The 21820-nt window shown below is 39.2% G+C and overlaps 1 protein-coding gene across 1 annotated transcript in view; it reads left to right on the forward strand.

The window, feature by feature from the left end:
• CDIN1 (CDAN1 interacting nuclease 1) overlaps positions 1 to 4669 on the forward strand; it is a 124325-nt gene extending 119656 nt beyond the window's left edge. The window contains exons 11-12 of the mRNA XM_064715100.1: positions 1834 to 1984; positions 2806 to 4669. Of these exons, the coding sequence (XP_064571170.1) occupies positions 1834 to 1969 (136 nt within the window). The 3' untranslated portion in view covers positions 1970 to 1984; positions 2806 to 4669. The remainder of the gene's footprint in view (positions 1 to 1833; positions 1985 to 2805) is intronic.
• Positions 4670 to 21820: the final 17151 nt, after the last annotated feature.

A 21820-nucleotide genomic window follows, 5' to 3' on the forward strand; every position in this document is an offset into this window, starting at 1 on the left:
TACCCATTTCTGTATTTGCTTGATGTGGGAACAGATATGTCATCTGTGAAGTAACAGAAGTGGGGGCCCCTCCTGGATCAGCAAAGTGCTGTGAGCATCAGTCCTTGGCCTCACTTGCCTTGGCCCCTCTCTCCTGCTTGGCTCTCTGGGCTTGCAGGTGCACTGAGGTTCTGCATGTTTTGGCACCGCAGGAGCTGAAGCAATGGACAATGGAGAGAAGTCCATGGAAGATGAAATTGTTGGCCAACCAGACAAAATGAGGAATTGGGTATAGGCAACATTGTCCTTCATATCAGCCACTTTTTAGTCTGTACTTTATTTATTACCAGGCATGTTAGGATATGTTACCTAGTACAACCAGATGTGTCAGAGTTTTAACCTTTCAGCTTTCAAATATCACCTTTCAGTTGCAAAAAGCATATTTATCAGTGTGGCCTCATCTATGGTGAGGGTAATTTACTGTGCCACTGAACTGTGGCCACTTGGAGGTTGAAGAGTAGTAGCCATAGACCAAAATGTTGCAATGCTCTGCAGCAGTTTCAGGCAAAAGAGTACCACATCTAATTGAAACTGCAGGAGGAAGCCACAGGGGTTTCTTCTTCCTTTGATGCCTGTTCCATTACAGGAGCACATCAAATAGAGTTTTCTCCGCATTGTTGGAAAGAAACCACCCTCACGAAGCCAGTCTGGCACTACCCATGGCTTTGAGTGTTTGTATTGTCTGCTCAGTGGACATTTAGGTTACTGTGTCTCCCCTCAGCACATATTTATTAAAATGAAATGTTAACAAAAATTGGCTACCATATTGGTTGAATCCTGAGTACAACTCTGCATATAAACCATTACATGACATTCTATTGAACTTTTTCTTGTACAGACGGTACCTAACAGCTCATCCTGCACTGTTGGTTTTGGCAAGTTCACTACAGCATATAATAAATCAAGGAAAGAAAAAGCTTTTTGGCCTAATGTTGTACAGACTGCTGTAATGTTAGACTACAGAAAGCAGTTCTGTTTTTAGACATCCTTTTACTAACCCAACATTCATAATTTATGATTCCACTGTAAAATTCCTGCAACACTACACCAGAAGTAGTGCTGCCCTTTAATTAAGTGCTCTCAGTAGGAAAAACGTGAAACTGATGTGCAAAACATATCGCAGTACACAGTGATTGATAGTGATTACTTCTTTATGAACCCAGCCTGAAGGTCTGAACTTCCTGATGGGTAAAATAGTCCATGGGGCTACTTCCTGAGATTGCCTAGTGGGGATCAGTCAGAGTTAGCAATATCTGAGGAATTCCTGAGGCATATTTCAGAGCCATTACAACACAAACTTTCTGTTTCTTCTGAATTGTGCTTTATGTTAATAATTAGCTGAATAATAGCTCATTGTAGAGATTATATTTTGAGGATTCATTGCTATCTTCACGGTATTATAATTTGAATGAACTGGGACATGTGTAAAACCTTATATATTTAATGTCTGCACACACAAATCTATAAGAGCAGGGTGCATGTCAAAAGAGGTTTCTCTGTACATCACAGTTACTGAATGTTATTTAGTATTTAATGCTAAATTAAAGGTATCTTTTACTGACATGTGCAGAAGATTCAAAATAAAAAACTGAAACTCGGATGTGGATTCTGTGAGTCTCTAAATATCATTTTTATTCATGGAATCAGGTACTATTGACACGAATGGCACATTCAAAATACTCCCTCCAATTTTGCAGTGAAGTTACCAGATTTGCGTTGGAATCACAGAGGTGGGAAATTGAAATTCCCCTAACACAGTTACATAAGTTCATTCATCTTTTTTTTGTTTGATAGATTTGGCCCTGGGTTAGTCATCTACTGGTACGGATTTATTGAAGAGCTGGACTGCCATCGTGAGCGTGGTATCCTGCTAAAAGACTGCTTCCCTACTGACATCGTGACTCTGCGGCACAGCATGGCTCAGCGCTGATGTTGGGAGGAAGAGGTAAATCCGGAAGCAATTTTACTTTCCTGCAGTGTAAACTAATGGCAGCATCTGCCCTGAACTTCAGCTGAACTCCTGCTGCCTGCCCTTATGCTACTGCTGCTTTACACAAACATATCAAGAGTTTCTGTTTTGCTTCAGACCTCTGTTGTGATCAGCCAAAAAAGACAGGCACAACCCACTCATTATCAGCAGTTCTGTCTCTGTCAAACAGCTAGTTTCAAGATACTCATAATCTTTCTTCCTTCCGGATGGCTTCTTCAAGCATTCTAAACAAAGACAAAAATGCAGAGGCTGAAAGGTGGAGCTTTCAGTTCTTTTCCCTGTTACAGAGTCACCTATAAAATTAAGCGCTTTTTATGAATTTATTATGTGCTAGTGATGTGACTGAAACACCTACAGTGATGTGGAGCTTTGGTGAAGACTGTTGTTTTGGGGGTTAAAACAATATAAGGCAAAGCTGGTAAAACCCAAGTGGCAAGAGAGGATCATGGCTGTTACAGTAAATAGCCAGATTTGGAGATAATAAATTGGTGTATGTGTTTTGTCACTATCTGATTGTTAAAATCAACAATGGAATCCCAAGTTAACAGTTAAAAATAGGAGATTTTGAGAGGGGGTGAAAGCAAAGAACACAGCTTTTATTTTATGTATATAATCTTGTGAAATATGGGGGTGGTGTGGGGGAGGCTTTATAAGTATTTTAATGACTCAAAAATAACTTATGTTTTGCGTTTTTCACTTCCTCACCCCCAGGGAATCTGTACCTAGGAATTTTTCTCTTAACTGACTAAGGAAGGAATCTCTCTTCACCCTTACAGGTACTGTAGCAAATTTCTGGCACACTGAAGTCCAAAAGAACAACATGCAGGAGCTTTCTATGTGACTTATTTCTGAAGGAGTTTACCATCCTGGTGTTCAAGAAGGGGAATTAAAAAAAGGATACAACAGTGCTTCATACTGGATCAGTTCCACAAGACAAATAAAGCACACTGAAGTTTCCTGCGTACTTGTTTTCATGTAAGAAACTTGTTTTTCTCTTGTTAGACCACCAAGATCAGAAGTTCATTGAGGTGGGTGCAGGCCCTTGGTGAATTTTTGAGTTCAGTCTCTTCTTTTTCCATCCACATCACCACTCAGAGGAGCAAGACTGGCTCTGAGGTTTGTGCTCTCAGACGTTTCCTAATAACAGTGGCTTGTTGGCCTTGACACTCTTCAGCACTCTGTGCCAGTTCTTACTCAGGAAAAGACAAAATATTTTAAAATGTCAGTGAGAGATTTGCCTGTATGCTCATCATGGTCAGATTTTCTGAGAAGAAGAACTATGGATTCAGTTGTAGAAATAAAGGTCTGATAACAGTCTCCCTAAAGCAGAAGTTGATGATCTTTTCCAGAAATAAAGTCTCTAAAACATTACAGTGTATATTCATCACCTTTTTTTTATTTGAAGTGATACATATGTTTTCAGAAATCGTGTGCAGACTTTTTAGAGTCTTGCCTTGAGTGGAAAGGGTATTAATCCTAATCAGGAGTTTTTCAGCTGTAGTTTTCAGATGTATATACAGTAATTTTATTTTTAATTTTTAGTTTTCACCTTAATATTTTCTGGTAAGTTTTAGACAATAGTTTATAATTTTGACAAATCTTTAATTTTCAAAAAAAAAAATGTCTTTAATCTTCTAGTACTCTGTCCCTTGCTGCAGAGATAAACTAGTATGGCTCCAATGAGTTACTGTTGCATAGAGATATTTTCCTGGGTTTGAATGTGTTAAAGAGATTTGTTTTTAAAAAATATTCAAGCACCTGTAACTCATTTGCATTCAGCTATTTAAGGTATTGTGCTGAGCTTATTTTACCTGACCAGCTGTAAGGTATCTGCCCATGCAGGTTCACAGAAGCAGTCTGTGGATGTACCTGCCTGATGCTACACACAACAGCTACATTTAGGGTGTTGCACCCCCTGGGACTTTTAACTATGGTTTAGGTTAGTGGAATGGGTAAAATCAGCAAGAGAATAAAAAAGGAATAACTGAACATTGTCATAGTAGAAAATTCAGAGGTAATGGTTGTCTGAGTGAAATGGGTTTTAAAGGCAAAGGGTATTTGTTTTAGCTACTGCATATGCTTTCTGTTGTATGAAATCATTTAAATCAGCTTTACATGATACACTAATGCTGCTTTTTCTGTTTGAATAAATTAAATTTATCTGCACAGATGTTGAAAATTCTGCTAACCTTCATCAAAGCTTTGCTTTATTTGTTTTTACATTAAACAAATTTATGTGGAGAGACACAGATAAATCAGTTTAGGCTTATATTTGTGTACTTATTCTTCTACCTGATGCTGTGACATAACAGGTTGGAAAGCAGTACAGCTGTCTTTAATCAGAACTTTGAACTCATCTTCATATATTGCGCACTTAAAGAATCTGAATAGAATGAGGATGAAATTAACCACAAAAGTCTATATACTGTACCAATTTCATTGCATGCTATCAAAAAAGCTTTGCTACTGCAAAAACTATGCTGTGTCACTATTTTAAATGCTGAAAGCAAAACATAAAAAAAATTAGGACTGTTTTGTTATTACTGCTTGTATACTGAAAAAAAACCCCTTTATTTGGCTATTTTCTCTGTTTATCAGATGTAAACAACAACTTTAATATTAAAGAGGAAGTCAATGCTGTTTGTTTGTGGGTTTTTTCTTACTTTGGTTTTCTTAAACAATGTTGTGGCCATTAGAACATTAACATTAAAACCAAATTCAGCTTTATAGAGTATTCTGTAGAGTGTGCTAATGAATTATGCCAAGCCAGAAAACAGAAGTGAACATAAAACTGAATGATGTTCTCACTGGCATATATAGACTTGCAAGCATCTGCTCTTACCACCACTGTTATAAGGCCTGTTCTGAGCTTTAGGAATGGATGTAATTGTACTGAGCAGGGAAGGAAAACTTCCTTGTAGAGGAGGAACACACAATGGTGGGTCACACACTCTACCGTAGGAAGAAAACAGAGATTTTACCATTCCTATATTCTGGGGACACATTATTAGTATGAGTTTTGTAATCTTTCCCTAAAGACAGCTCAGAGCAGAAGAAGTTTTGTCTAAAGCTAAAGAAAAGGGACCAAATGTCTTATTATGCTTACCTCATTACATTAATGGTGCTGGTAATTCATGAATAGTTTTCATCCTGTTCTGTTGTATTTGCTCATTCAAAAAGTCATTCTTTCCTGGTATTGGTTTTTGGATTTTTCCACCATCTAGACTACTACAAAAGACTGTGAATGCCTCTTTCCATTTTCCAGTCCTCCCCTTTTAGTGTTTGATCTTATTTTAACCATTTCACTTTTATTTACTCAATATCCTCCCATTTGCTCATATGTCCTATTTGAAAAGTTTTCTACCATGTTTTCTAGCACCCGCTTCTGTTTCTGTTACTACATCTGAAGAGTGCTGTTTCCATTTCTGGATACATGTGAACTGACCAACCATGTAAAGCAATTTTGCACTTACTCTGATTTAAATAGCAGCTCTGGATTCCAGGGAGACTGTCCCCACAATTTCCATATGGCTTTGCAACGGGGAACCATTGTGATGTTCTTTGTACTCTGAGTATGATACACAGGTAATTTCTGCAGGCTGGGAGTATTCACCAAACAGAGTACATTTAGTGCAAAATAATCACTCACTCCTCAACAGAGAGTGCAATTGTACAAAAGACTTAGTGCCTCTGTACTACTACTAGAAAATAGGCAAAGCAAATATTAGGAATTCAGCTGTTAAAGCATCTCTTTCATTAAGCAGCCTTGCCTTCTGTAAGTTCATGATTTGTTTGTGTGGTACTCCTGCAAGGAGATCTGTTGAAGTTAAAGATTCATCTTTCCTCCTGTGGCAGCTCTACTTGGTTGAGAGTGGAAAACATGGCTTTCTCCCCATTTCCACATCATAGTCGATCTGTAAAGAGCTTGTGCATCCTACAGGATGTTGTTATTTACCAGAGTTGATAACAACTCCTCAAGGGTTAACAAAAAGAACACAGAATTTTACTTGATTCTTGGTGTTGCTTTGTCTGATAAGTCTTACAATAGATAGCTTCTTCTAAAGGGATCTTCTGCTGTTAGATGGTGAATACTGAACTAGGGTAACAGTTGTTAGAAACATGGGTTTGTTATTTCAAGGATGAGATAAATTACATTAGAACAAATGCAGCTCAAGTATCAATTTAATATTACAGAATTAAATGGGAGGCTGCTTGCAAAAACAATAAAAATTCCTCCTATCATGTTATTCTAAGTCACAAAGGGTGATTTGTTGTGGATTTTCAGCTTATTCAGAAATAACCTTTTTATTACATTGACAAAAGAAGAAACCTCAAGGGCTTGCTCTTTACAGTGGTGTGATAGGAACCTAAAGTGTGCCTGTTGAAAAATGAACTAGCTAACAATGGGAGCTTGGCAGCAGCTTCACCATTTATAGAGAAAGCGTCTATCTAGTACGATCTGTATAAAATAGACCTCGCTTAGGTTAGGGAAAGGTCACAAGTTACACAAAGTTTGGATAGTCTAAATGCATTACTCAAAACGAACTCTCCTGTGTACAGTAAATATTAATTGAACCTGTATTATTAAAAACACGCCAGGATTCAAAAGATTAAATAAGGAAGATGTAATTATGAGCTACATAATAAACAGAGCAGTTTTAGTTCCCCTTGTATTTTTTACTTTCCTGCTATTGTTTCATATATGGCTGTTATACAAAGAGCAGCTGAGGTCACCTACTATAAATTACGGGTTTCGTACAATAGTAATCTACCAAAATTATTCCTGAGCTGGATCAAAGAGCTTCAAAAGACTTTTCAAAAACTTTTCCACATAATAAAAGGACTCTATTTTGATGCCCTTTTCTTATGAGGATTTCTTGGTTTAGAGATGCATCTTAGAGTATTCAGCTGCTTGCGTTGATACAGTAATATTTGAACACAAAGGATTTGCATAATTTGTTTGCAGCCTCAAATAAGCATGAAGTGGTAATATCAAAACAACTCTTTAAATATATTACCTGGTGCATTTTTCAGGCTAAGTCTTTAAGTGATCTAAGTAAAAAATATTTGTTTGTATGTTTATTTAAGGAAGCTAGCAAGATCTCAAGTCGCATTTAATATTTCTTCTGTTTACAAACATACAAATCCTATTTGCAATGATAACATTATTAAAAATGATAACAGTAATTCTTAGCAGCTCTCAGCTGGCATCATGTTCCTGCAGAGGATGCCTGCGTGCCCTTGCTCCTGGCCAGGCTTTCACCTAATGTGAGCAATCCCGCGTCATCTGCACAGATCCATAGATGTGGCACCGCGATGTCAGCGCAAAATGAAATGTCAATGCAGGCGTACGGAGACCAAGCAACGGTATTGAAACCGTGTCAGTGCACATCTACAGAGACCACGTTACTCTGTCACTGTGGTTTTAGGAAGATCACTTTGAAATGTTAAAATGAAATGAAACTAAGTCAATTAGGTAATAACAATTGAGGTTCAGGGATTAATTGAGGGCCTAAGGTGAAGCCAGTGGCCATTAACCCCAGCTAGTTATTATTTTTAGAGAAATAGAGAAATATCCTTGGCTAAGGTTATTGTCATTATTATTAGAGAGTTGTGGGGGTTTATTCCCTATATTGTGTAAATAACTTTTGCTGTTGCCTGTAATAGTGATACACAAAGTGGGATGTTAAAGGGTAGTTAAAGGCATATTAGTGCAAAGTTAAGGGTTTTTAGAAAGTGAATCTACCCAATAGCACACAACCACTTCTTTTTCATACAGACATTTAACAGATTTTTATTGATATCCAGCTGTCTGTAAACAGACAGATTTACTATAATGTATTTACCTCTGAGTAAGAAAGGAAAATAATACCAACATGGAGAAATACTCATTTACACAGCAACAACTATTTGCATGGCCCAAGTATTCACTGTTAACTTAAATCAGACATGAAAATTGGCCAAACAACAATTTTAAATAATTATTTTTGAAAACGCATAAACAAGGAGCAAGTCAAGGTTATAAACTTCATGCAAATTCAGGATTGCAGCGTATATGACTATAGCATTAGGACACAAATGTGTAATATATTATTCTTTTATAATTTCAATGAGAGATTCTTGCCAAGAGCAATGACTCTGTGGTTCACCATGCTACACAACACATGAAATCTGTCTGGGTCTCTGTCCTAAGGAGAGAAGGCAGGACACTAGATCAAAGGAATGCAATTGTTTTCTTTTAAAATATTTATTTATATTAATTTGTGTGTAATTTTATGTGATGATAATATAAAGCAAATATACACAAACGTTATTTTTGCTGTTAATAAATAACAACTACGCTTTCTCTTATAGAAGTCCCTGATAGATATTTGCTTAGTATAGGTGTGTTGGTTGGTTTTTCTGTCTTCAGGAAAGGGCAGTAAACCAACATTATTTCTTGTTGTAGAAGGTGGTATCCCGTGTTTTTAGTGTTGGTGAGAGCAGGGAGACATTTCTGCAAGTTAAGTGACAGTGATGTTGAGAGAGCATGACATGGGAGAGGGGATGAGCTACACCTGGAGCAGCCCAGGCCCAGCCCTGCTGAGAGCCAGCAGCCTTTGGAACTTGACCTGGACATGCTGGTGCTTCTGTCTCCAATGTGATGCTGCACTGCTGAGGTCTCGCCTCCCAAAGTGCCTCAGGGCGCTGAGAAGATTTCTGAAAGGTCTTTCAAACTCCTAGGAGCAAGAGTACTGTGAAAATGCAAGCTTTATTATGAGAGAACATCTTCCATTACAAATGGATTAAATTTTTTCTTGTTAATTTTCTTTTGCTTTTCCATAGCAAGCATTCATGCCACACTCCATTTTGTATTCTGCCTCAGCATGATAGCTTCATAATGAATGGAAAAGCATAAAAATTAGTTTGATCAGTTTATTTCTATACACACTTTAAGGAGCCTTACATTAATGTGTTTGGCACTGCATTATATACAAATGATAAAATATACTTAGAAAAAAATAGTCTGGCTACACATCATAAAAAAAGTAGGCACAGCTGAGTCTCAAGACATACAGTTTCATCCTTCCTCTGAATCACAACTGTCTATACAGATCAGCTTAAATGTCTGCCTAATCTAGTCCTAAAAAACTGCAATGATGGAGATGTTTAGAAAGGTGATGGGAATCCGTTCCCCTACCCATCTTTATTTAGTTAGAATATTCCAATCTTATCCAAATAATTTTTTGCTGTAATAAGCATGTTACATCTCATCCAATTATAAATGCATATGGAGAGTAAATCTGGTATCTGCTTTATTTTTCTGACCATTTCTGTATTAATATTTACTCAAAAAAAACCACCTCAAACTCTTCCAGCATTTTTTCATTTAAAGTTTTTCATGTTATAATTATATTTGTTACTTTATACATGTTTATATTTTAGAAACCCATTATGAAACCCAAGATTTCAGCAAATATGTTCCTTCAGTGACAAGCTGGTATCTTCTATTTAGGCTGGACCCTTTATAATGCCCACATCCAGATTCATCACAAATCCCGCATTTTTTTATCCTATTATTATTTTTCCTTCTTGCACATACTATTTGCTAGTGTATTTTTAGTTTTAACTTGCTGACTTCAAACTACTTCTGTGTTCTGTTTAGTTTGAATTTTAATCTCACGCTTTGGAAATAAATACTTGATTTGATTCACAAAGTTCTGAATGTGTAATTTGAAGTCAATGAGTTAAAGCATTCAGTATTTCAGGATTATTACAGAGTTTGATGGTTAGCTGTCACCAGTGAAATATAGAATAATGAGATATATCCATCATCAGATGTGCTCTTAAAACTTCTAACACTAGTCTTCATAGTCAGAAGACATGTGACTTACTGCTCAGTTTGTGAAATAAAAATTTACTTGAACAAAATAAATAGTAGGAAAGAGTCTGCTAAGTGGAACATGCAGAAGCAACAACTTTTTTTGCTTAGGTTTACATTTGCCATGAAGGTCCAAATTCTCAATTCTCAAGCTGGCTTTATCACCTTAAAAGATTCTGTTACTACTAGTCCCGTTCCTCAGCTGTACTGACGAGCTCGTGCTGGCTTGCCAGAAAGTTGGAGGCTCCAGCTGACAGTTGTTTTCCCGTGCTTTCCTTTCATCCCAGCTTTTCTGTAAGGTTTGCTGAAGGCAGAGGAGAGGTTAAAGCTATCTGTGCTCCAGCAACCCACAGACCCTGGAAGCTCAGCAACATTTTCTGGCATGACAAGGAGATGTGTCGTAAGAATGCAAGATATTGTCATAGATTTACTTTTGTCTTCCATTTGCGTAATCCATGCTATATTTGACTTGAAACAGTCCTATCCATCTATGCTTTGCAAAGCTGTTTTATGCTCCTTGACCAGAGATACATAACTTACTCGTAGCTGATACTAACTACAGACAAAAGAAAATAAAGTATCTGATATTTGGGAAACAATGGGGAATTTTAATTACATCCCAGGCAGTGCCTGTTAGCTGAAAAAGTAACATGGAAGAGAGTATTTAGGGGGTGTTACACCCTTGTTACAGGGTGTAATTTTCAATTTCCCTGTTCCCGTTTTACAAATTGCAGACCTTTCTCCATTCTTCAGTTACTCAGGCATAAGAACTTACACAAAGTGGTTGGTTTGTCAGAGCTCTGCCATGAGGACTCAGAAGCAAATTCTGTTGGATTTTTCTCATACTTACCCATCTCTGCCCCAGGTGTGCCTGGGGGGAGCTATGAGTCTGCTGATGGTTTTTTTCTTATCCTATCCTCATCACTCCATTGCTAGCCTAGATCAGAGACAGTCACCTGCTGCACCTGTGTTCAGCAGCACCGTGCTGATGGCTGAGCATTTACTCTGTTATTCTTCCACAGGGACTGGATTTTATTCAGCCTTGTTGGTTTCCTGCTTCTTGGCATGTTAGCAAGCTGGGTTTTCCAACATAAGGAAGGTGTTAAGGTCTCATTCCTACTTTCTGGGACAACCCTTTAAAAGGTACAGTGACTTTTGCTAACACTGGCACAATGCCCATTTTGAGCTGTATGTGCTATGGCACAAGGATGGTAAGAGCCAGTACAGTGAGCACCAAGTAGAAAAATATGTTCTTGTGCCTAAACAATTAGTTCAGAATTGCTTTACATTTCTCACTAATGAAACTGCTTCACACTCATCCTAAGCTTTTTCTCTCAATTTTTTTGTCTTTCAGTTCTAATTCCATTTTCCTTTTAAAATTGTGCTATTCTTGTTATCTTTTCTACACTGTTCCTTTACACTGCTTGTGTCTGTCTGTTTCTTCTCCCAAAACTACTTGCTCCATGTGCTAAGCCTGACTAAAGTTTCAGTGGCTGCTTCTGAAGAGAGGCAACCTGCAACCCCTGAAGGACAGCAGGGGGAAGGTGTCACCAGCTCACGTAGGTGACAGCTGCTCTTTGCCCAGTCCTGATTTGGAAGACACTCTCAAGATGCCCCACCTTGCTGGGTCAGTACATAGGTGCCTTGTAACCCATGGAAAGTTTCTGCTGCTAAATTGCTTCCAATAAAAGGCATCTTTAATCAAAATCCAGTGTGTTCTCCCAGCATACTCTTCTAGTTGTTTCTGTGAAACTCACTTTTTTTGCTGGTTTCCAGTTTCAGTAATGAGGTTTTCTAGTATTCTTGCATTTATGCAGTTTTCACTGTTTTTTCTCATCTGATTCAATTTGCTAAATCTCCCCTAGTCCCTTTCCATGTGTTTCTAATTCAGGATTTAGAAAAATAGTATTCTTAGGGGCATAGTAGCCACCACGTTTACAACAGTGAGACGTCAGAACTCTCATGCGCACAAGTTGTGTCTTTAAGCATGTTAGCTGGTGAAATGCATTCCTGTGCTTCCCACTGATCTGGTAACAATGTGAGAACACGACTTCCTCTGTCTACTTAGCCCTGGGATGGCAAGCCCGTAAGTGATGGCTTCCTGGTTTTATAAATACTGAAAGCTAAACAGCAAAGCATTTTCTGATTTCTTGGCCTCCATTTCCTTCAAAGATATCAAAAAGTGTTTCCTGAATTCTTTGGCAAGGCGCATTCAATGTGAATCGGGAGCAAAGGAAAACAAAGGAAAGGACCTATCATAAGGATGAAATCCCAGGCTTGAATTCAAGCCTTGAGAGTCCTGTGACAGAAGAACCAAACTGTACCTCTCTCTTTTGGTCAGTGTAGTGTGTGCGTTTTATTACCTGGCTCTACAGAACTGAATCAGCAATAGGATTAGCCTTGACCTGGCTTTAGATCTAAAAGGAGTCTTGCAACATGTTTGCATTGTCTGCAGATGTACTCTAGATTTCTCACTGTCTCTCTCCTCATCACTGCAGTGCTTTCTCGCAGCTCCACAGGTCCAGATTGAGAGGCAGCTTGTGAGACTGGTATACTTTGCTAGAAGCATTAATTTGCCAATGTGTTAAAAATGAAGATACTTTTATAAAATTGTTTCATTATCTGTTTTTGTAAATCTTTCCACATTGTTCTCACTTTGGAAAGTTCCATTAATTTGCACAAATTGTGATAATATTTGTGAGAAACATCTTCAATTCAGTTTATCTCCTCAAGTTGTAGAGCCAGGTCTCCTTCTGTGCTGTAAATTATCATTCCTTCAGTGACTTAAAAAACATTTATGTATTTTCTGATCTACAATTATTAAAGCTCTGGTGGTACAATATAAAAGTCAGTGCTTGACGAAGGAACAGAGAGCCAATGGATACCTGTGCTTTGTATATGGCTCCTGCCAAAAACACTGAGCTATAGATACAACAAGAATATTGGCAAGGTTCAGATGTATCTGAGTGGCACAAAGTGTGCTGAATGGCAGATGAGCACACGGAAGGTACACAGGCTTGTCAAGAAATAGGAGGTGTCTTTGAGCTGATAAAACTACCTCTGTGTGCCATCATTCATTCCATGAAAGGAAGCATACAGTACTGCTTGAATTCTTTTCACTTGAATCCAGTGACAAAAAGTTTATTAACGAGTACTGCGCTACAAAAAACCCCACAATGGACAGTACCTCAGCTTCTGAGTTCCATGTACGTGTGTGCTTCTGTACTACAGCATTTTGCTCTTTTTTTGTTTAAAAATTTTTTGGGGTAGGTTTTTTTAATTGGTTTTGTTTCCCACACTGTATTCAAAGGCAATCTCATGCAACACAAACCAGAATGTTTACTGTGTGTTATTGTTCTTGTTGTGAACCCTGACTAAAGGAAAAGTGGGGTAGCTATATACTGAATCTGAAGAGGATTTTGCAGATAAATTACCACACACTTTTTGGTTGCCCCAAACAGTGCTGCAACTCAGTGCTGCTAGCAGCAAAAATTAGCAACTTTAATGTTTTAGGCTTATCTGAGCTCTGGAAAGTCTTATATATATCTCTTAGAAGTAATTTAGCCTTACCACTGATGTTCAGGGGAGAATATTGACCACTTAATTTAGAAAGACAGGGACTACAGTTTCTCAGCACTACTTGACAATCCATGTATTGCAGCCTACAGTAGACACCTTGTTGCCATATCTTCCAAGAGATTAATTAAGAAATCATGAGTGGGATTTTGCAAGGGCAATCAGCAGCAACTTAACTCATTGCCTCAAGGCATCACTTGCCAATTATTCCAGAGGAATCTAACTTAAGTCAGTTTCCAAACACTCTTGAAAATCCCTGTTCAGCTTTATAAGACTTCAATTTGAAATGAAAAGCAGCTGTATTTTTATTTACTTTTATCATAGATACAGACAGTTACATGGATGCTTTCAGTCAAGGAGAAGCGACTCGGTTGTATATGATTTTTTTCCAGTATAAAGCTTTTTCTTTTTTCTTTTTCTTCTTTTTTTTTTTTAATCCAAACTGTTATTTAGCAGGAGATGTAGTAGATAGTAAGACAGAATCCCAGTGGGATGTTTACTGTTAGCAGAGCATTTGGAGTGGTTCCCAACAGAAAGAGCTTTAGTCAGTGATGCATATTGGAACACAAAACAGGTTTTACAAACTCTGCAAGGCTTCGAACTCCAAAGTATGAAATGCTGATGAGCTGAGACAAGCACCAAGCAGATGCAGCATTGTGTTGTGTGGCTTAACTGTTCTGAGCAAAGACATTTTAAACCCTTCTTCAGGGGCCCCAGCTGCCCATGTCATTCCCTATAGGAGCTACCACGTGAGCAGGTGAATTTAAACCAGCTCCTGACTGAACAGGAACCTGGAGGTTGACACATTGACTCCAGCAGGAGCAAGCTGGGGAGAGCTTTTTGCAAATTCTTTTTTCACCCTGAAACAGGAGTCTTTGTAAAGGACAAAGTGGTGTTCCCACCCACTTAAACTCCAAACTCTTAAATGTTAGTGCCTACAAATGCTTTCACAATAAAGAGATGTAGACAATTCCTCCAAAGGTGCAGAAGACACAGAGCCCTCTCTCAGTACACTTTTGTGGAAAGGTAGGTGGTTACAGCACCTTCTTGGGATCAGAAAGACAAAAGTGGGAGTCCAAACCTATGGGCAGAGTTCAGTCTCCACTCTGATCTGTCAGAGTCATTCTGATGCAGGAAAAACTCACGTTTCCTGGGCCAGAAAGTGGGAACAAAGAATGTTGGGAACAACATCACAGTGCTATTTTGGATATGTCTTCAATCAGTCTAAATCCATCCTTCATACAATGAGAAAACTAAATACATATTAATTCACTTATTAAAATGCAATTCTATATGAGGGGACCGCAAGGAGTCTTTCTCTTCCCATATGTGTTCTATAAAGAAAAAAGTTGCTATTGCTGCACTTGGAGATTGATTGACTCACCATATGTAGGTTTACTTTTAGATTAACATGCAGTTGAAACCCAGCAGGGAAGTTGCTCTAACTTCTGGATCCTAGCCAGGAAAAAAGCCAGAACAAGGTGACAAGGTGATGGTGGTATAACCAATGCGCTTCAGGGCAAGGGGAGCAGCAGAACTTCAGGCTTGTGGGGAATTCTGGGGTCAAAATCTGAGGTCTTGGTTGGTCCTGGGAAATGATATGCTGGCACTAGCATCTGCAGGAATGGTGTTCCAAGTTTAGGCATCTGAATTTGTTCTTTTTAGATCTCACTTTTAAGATTAGAATAGCAGAAACCCAAGATAAAAGCTAATAAAACAGAGGACAAGTAAGACTGACTTCTTATCTCTCTAGCAATATAGAGAAACATTTCTTGCATGCTCAGCTACTTAATGTTTCTGGTCAAACATGTTTCTGTAACCACTGTATATTTTTACAATATAAAAGTCAAGTAGAAAGACTCTATAGAGAGTTTAAGGGCTCTTATAATCTGTCTCTCAGCAGGTCATTCATTTTTATATAGTCTACTGCAATAGCCCAGCTAAACTGGTTTATAAACCTCTGACCTCTGAAGGTGCTTAACACGAAAGTAGCATCAAAAAAGTATGAGACAAAGATAGATAAGAAATGTCCTTAACACCAGTACTGAATTTTCAGCAGTTAAAGATGGACTTTCATGTTCATGCTTCAGTCTTCTGACCAAGCCTTTTTTAACTAATGCCAAATATATACAATTTCACACTTCTAAGTTCACCCCCTTCTGGGATGTTAACTTTTAAACCAACAATTCTCTATAATTCCTTGTCAGCCATATTTGTGTTCAAACCAAAAGGTAAATAACCTAGTGATTTGGTGTAGCCCAAGTTCATAAAGCTCATGCAGGAGGTGCCATGCACAGCAATAACTATGCTAATGGAGGCATTTAGGTACACAGCAATGGGGGCTTCCAAGGTTTGCACTGAGCAGCTGTCCAGGACAGCTATTTGGGACAGAAGTTTCCTTTCACAGAGCAGCCCATGTCCTGCAGAAATCAAAGGATCTTGAGCTTCACTTCCTACTGCTCTGTGCCTTTCTTTGCAGCTTCCCCACCTGCATCAGCTGCGGGGCCGGTGTGGTGATGAGCACCCCAAAGCCCTGGCTGAGCACCCCAATATCTTGGCTGAGCACCCCAGTGTCCTGGCTGAGCACCCCAATGCCCTGGCTGAGCACCCAATGCCCTGGCTGAGCACCCCAGTGCCCTGGATGAACACCCAGTGTCCTGGCTGAGCACCCCAATGTCCTGGCTGAGCACCCCAGTGCCCTGGCTGAGCACCCCAATGCCCTGGCTGAGCACCCCAATGTCCTGGCTGAGCACCCCAGTGCCCTGGCTGAGCACCCAGTCCACAGCCCCAATGCCCTGGCTGAGCACCAATGCCTGGCTAGCACCCCTGTGGCTGAGCACCCCAGTGCCCTGGCTGAGCACCCCAGTGTCCTGAGTGAGCGCCCAATGCCCTGGCTGAGCACCCCAATGCCCTGGCTGAGCACCCCAAAGCCCTGGCTGAGCACCCCAGTGCCCTGGTTAATCACTAGAGCTCTTTGCAGGAGCAGACCTTGCTGCTTTGACAGAGAGACATTAAGATCATAGTGGATCCTCTGTGGCATTTTCTGAGTGCACCAGAAGGCAGAACAGAAGAACCCAAGTGAGACGCAAACAAGTCTTGTATGGTAAAACAGAATTAGCAGGAAGACAATATTCACTGTGTAAGGAAGAAAAACAAAACAAACAACACTAGAAGCTTGAAAACATTCGCCTCACTCTTCTGTGGTTTGAGAAGTGAAGTCTAGCACGGCAAAACAAAAATCAGACCTGCTTTTAATCTGTGAACAGCTCTCTTTTTGAAATCTGTCATGTTTCTGGCTTCATTTTTTTCCTTGAGAAAAGAGCAAAAATGTTATTTTTCTTAAAGAATTTCCAAATGTTTTATCTTTATTAATGTTTCTATATAACATAGTTAATCACCACCGGCAAATCTGTCTTGTTCGTTAATTCTTCCATTGTCAAAACATCAAAACCAATAGTTTATAACATCATAAATCTTGGACATCAATCATAATATAGAGATTTCTCATTATGTATAGGATTCTCTCTTCTGATGTGTTTGAAAGGTTCATCAGGACTGTTCTTACAAGCAGTATTCTGTATTGAAGCACTAAGCTTCATGGCATTTGAATTTCTGAGATGCTTTTGTTGCTGATTGTGGTTTTCCAGATGGTAAGAAATTTATCACTTAGTTTAAATATTTTTTTAATGCTCTTTCTGCAAGTCGATGCAAGATTTGGCTAGTCCTCTGAAGTTTGAGTTACTGAAGATACAGTCTTCTGTCCAACAAGCTCAAGATCCCTATTCCACCTTACTAAATTGCAAATAAGAAACAGAAAATCACTTGAAGGGACAGGGGAAAAAGGACATAGCAGAAGCAATTCATAGTTTAATTTAATTAAAAATGCTAATCAAAAGGTAGCCTCACTATCTCAGTCTTCAAAAGATCCAGTTCAGTAAATAGGGTGACTTCAGATCTCTTTAGAAAGATGTATTCATCAGCTGTCTTTCTTCCCTTAAGCAGGACCCACAGAAAAAGACTGAGTGCTGCCACACCTGGAACACACATATAAAAGAGCCATTGCCTTTTCTTTGATTAACTTGAAGAAAGCAGAAAACCAAAATGAGTGCCACAGTGCTTCATGTGGCTTTTTTCTTTCTTGATTTTTGTGTTATTAATGCTGTCATTTTTGAACTTCACTGGGGAAGGTGAAGAGGAAGCCACTTTAGTCATTGCTGCATCTGTGCATATTGTGCAATTATTTAAAGGCTCTAAAAATGTGTGGATCCCATTTCTTCCATTTCACAACTATAAGCAGGTCTAACACCACAAAAGCCAGGGCAGCTACAGAGCAGATCACAAGAATGGGGGAAATGGGAAAAGCCAAGTGCTCCAAGTGACAGACAGGCTTTTGTGTTGCAAAGCAATGTCATCTGCAAATATTTAAGTCAGAAGAAGGGAGCAGAGAAAAAGCAATGGGCTTCAAGTCTTAAAAAACTGATGATCAAAGGGGGATTAGATCACAGGGAAGTATCAGATTGGAATTGTGCAGTCCTATGCAGCAGGTGTTTGGGTTCTAGTGGGGCAAACACCATCTTGGGCTAAATCAGCTCCTCAAATGTGAGTTCTTCAGCTGCTTAGAGACACCCTTGCTTGGTCAGAGCTCACCTCTAGTCTGACCTCTGTGCTTTAAAGTTCTGAAAATAACTGGTTTAATAAAAGCCAGAACAGCACAGCCAGTTCAGTAAGAACACAGTAAGAACATTATGCCAGGTTAACTGCAATTAGCTGTTTTAGACAGCTGAATTTGCAAGCCTCCTTCAGCAGCCACCCACCCCCAGCTGACATGCTGTCTAAAAGCCAGAGCTCACAGAAGCCACAGCCATCCTGCTCATTTTGAAAGTATTGTGAGAGTCCTGGATTATGTTCATGGGTGGGCTCTCATCCCTCTAGAAATTGTTTTGTTCTCCCCCTTCTCTGTCCTGAGTAAGGATGCTTTTCCAAAGCACCAAAGACCGTGTCCAGGCAGGAGAGAGCTTCTCAGGCATTACCAGGCAATGTGAGGATAACCCACAGCATTCAGCAGGGTGCTCCAGCCCTGCCAGAGGAATGAACACAGCACTCACAAACCTCAGCCCTCTAGGCAGCCTTCATTTTCCTCTCAGCTTTCTCTCCTTTACCTGGCATTTTCTTGTCAATGCCTTCTTACCAGCCAAAAAACATGAGCTGGAGTTTCTATCAGAATTATTACTGCAGGCACTCCCTAGATTAACACCAACCTGGCTGAACTGAAGAAAAGGGGCAGCAAAGGAGAAGAAGGATATCATTGATTATTTTTGTTTCTTGCTGACAATAATTGTGACAACTGATATCTCTGACATTCCTATATCAGATTTTGATCAGATATATTATCATCATATTTTAATCAGATATAGGATCATCATATTTTGATCATCATACTGAATCACATATTATGGGCTAAACTTAGAAGAAGTAACTGGGTTTTTCGTTTTGAGGGTTTTTTTGAATTTAAATAAATACTGCATTCTTTTCTTTCTCCAGTTCTCAATTCTTGCCAGGCCATGTTCCTTCATTTGATATGACATGCAGTTTGGAAAGAACATACCACTGTGGAGATCTGAGTACACAGGGTTATGTTTCCTTGCTACTACACCCTGCAGCTAAGGAAGGTCCTTGTATCACTGGTGTTGTTATCCCTGGTGTTGTACACATGTGAAAGGTATCTTCAGTTACCAGTACAGTATTTCTGAAGAAAAAGAAAGCTTTAGTCAACTTAAAAAAATAGTAAGGAAGAAAGCAAAACCTAATGTTCACCACATGCACTGCCTTGAGAATACAGATGAACTTTCTGTACTTCTATTGCTTTGGAAAAATGTGTAAACCGTTATTTTAAATAATTTACAAACTCCCCTGTTTTAATTTATTGGCATAGCCTGACTGCACAAGTGCACTATTTTAACCTTAAACCGGAATACCAATAAAATCCTACACAAAACCAGATATGTTTAATTTCAGCTTTTATTGCAATATTATCCCAGTAGATCCCAAGAACATCTGATTGAAGTTACCTTAAAATTTCCGCACTTAGATACAGAACCAAATAAACTCCACTGATCACAGCAACCTTGAACTTGTGGGAATTCAGATCTAGATCCAGGCTTTGCAGCTGGATTCCATCCCAAGTTGAAATGTTACTCAGAATCAAAGTGTGTTGTGGCTGCACACACGGTTTACAGGAAGTATTCAATTCAACATTTTTGGTAGGTGTTTCATCCTTTAATTACTCCCAAATTTCTGCCCAACTTTTCATACCAGAATTCAGACTCTTGCTTTCTGTCTGAACTGACTAAAGCCTTAGCAGACACATCACTTCACTACAGAATGAACACTGTGGCACTGATTTAAGTCCAGAATTCTCTGAACAACTGTTTCACATCTGAGCAATTGCACCAGCAGTAGTGGGGTTGCCTCCTTTTGCCTCCTTGTTTATTCGGGGGAGGTGGGGTGAGGGGGTGCTGCTGGAATCACAGCCCACGACTTTATCATGCAACATGAAAAGCCTTTGGGCTATCTTCTCAGCTGGGATAAATAAGCAAAGCTCTATTGGTTTCTGGGTGAATGAGATTATAATTCAAATCAGAAGCGTAGTGTTTGTTTATACCATAACAAAGTATCACAGAAGTGTGTATCATAAGCCTTAAAACACTGCACTCAAGGACAGTAAAATCCACGAGTCTGAGCTTAGGTTTCAGTGACTCCAGTGAAGTTATGCCTATTTATTTCAGGATAGCAGTGCTGATGTGCACCAGCTGAGAATCTGACTCTTTAACTCCCAAATGACAGCAGAAACCATTTACAGGGGGAGGGAGAAGGGGCTGGGGTGGGAATCAACTTGAGTACAGAGCTGTATGGCTGATAAATGGGTATCAGCCATCTCTTAAAACAGGCAGGCCTGTTTCTTCCTAAAATGAAACTAGAGAAATAATAAACACATGCAAAGGAATAATACAAAAGATATGTTTTCTCAAGGAATTTCTATTGTGTACATTATGCTTCACATTCCAATACAAAGCATTTTGACAGTATCATTCAACCAGTTTCTCATTTTATGTGCTTGCACACACAACCCTTGTGATTCAAAGCAAACTGCTGTATAAAATGCCTTTCAAAACAACCTATCCACTCATTTAAGCTGACAGCCCATGCCCACCTAAAAACAAAACTACACTTTCTTCCATGCACCCCAAAAGCATCCCGAACTAGCTAGCAGTAATAAATTTAAAGGACAGCTTTTCCTGTCCACACAGCCCATCCCAGTGGGAGATGATACAATATGTAACATTGCTGTGTTTCACAGTAATTATGTAAGAGAAGTCACATGTGGCACAAATGGAATGTACACCAAAGAGCAGAAGCATATGTTCAAATAAACCACTGGTTATGTCAAAACTAATAACTTGTTTGCTGCAGTGGGCTCAACAGTAAAAGGCCCAATGAGTCTAATGACTTTGCTACCCCTCCTTTTGCTCCTCATTGAGCAGGCTGGAGCTGATTTTTTTCAGGGATTATGTTTATGCAATACGAACATATTGTTATTTGCTACTTTCTGCATGATCATTTTGGCATTCTTATGAGAAGATGATGATGGTTCTGTCTAAATGTTTGGGAGGATTATCACTGACATGGGAAGTTATTAGGTTTGATGCAATATAAAGAACATTCACAGTCAGAAAACAGCATCTTTCATTTTTAGGAATGGAGGTAATTGTGCCTTGTGACAGTGCACATCCTTAAGATGTTATGTATCATTGCGTACTTAAAAAAGCAGCACACTTTTTATTGATCTTTCAATTTCATTTTGATTTAAAATGCAGATCTTTCCCTCCATTGAAATCCTAGCATTTTTATTTTAAAATGTATCGGCAAAAATCCATTTCAGACATATGCAGCACCGTAAATTACTTTTTGTGGTTGAAACAGTATTCGCTTATGTCACGGGCTGAACATCCCCCTTTATTAGAATGCTATTTATTGCCACCAGCTGCAGTGCTTAGCTAGCAAAGTTCTTGACACCAGCGATTGCTTTTCAGCACCGATGCTTCCGGCTGCTATCGGGGGCTCCTATTGCCCAACGCAGCCACTCCTGGTGGAACTGCTCCTTCTGCTGCGCACACAGCTCTGTCACTGCCCCCAGAGCAGGAGCTGGGACACAGGGATCGGGTCTGAGCCCACTGCTGTGGAGTCTCTTGAGGTATAAATCTCCCATAACTCTAAAAGGCCTTGCCAAATACCACTAGCTTGAAAGCTGTCAAATGTGCTCAGGAGATCTACCCATCAGTAATGGATTTTTTTTT

The sequence above is a fragment of the Zonotrichia leucophrys genome, chromosome 5 (genome assembly GCF_028769735.1).
Source record: "Zonotrichia leucophrys gambelii isolate GWCS_2022_RI chromosome 5, RI_Zleu_2.0, whole genome shotgun sequence".
Taxonomy (NCBI): Eukaryota; Metazoa; Chordata; class Aves; order Passeriformes; family Passerellidae; genus Zonotrichia; species Zonotrichia leucophrys.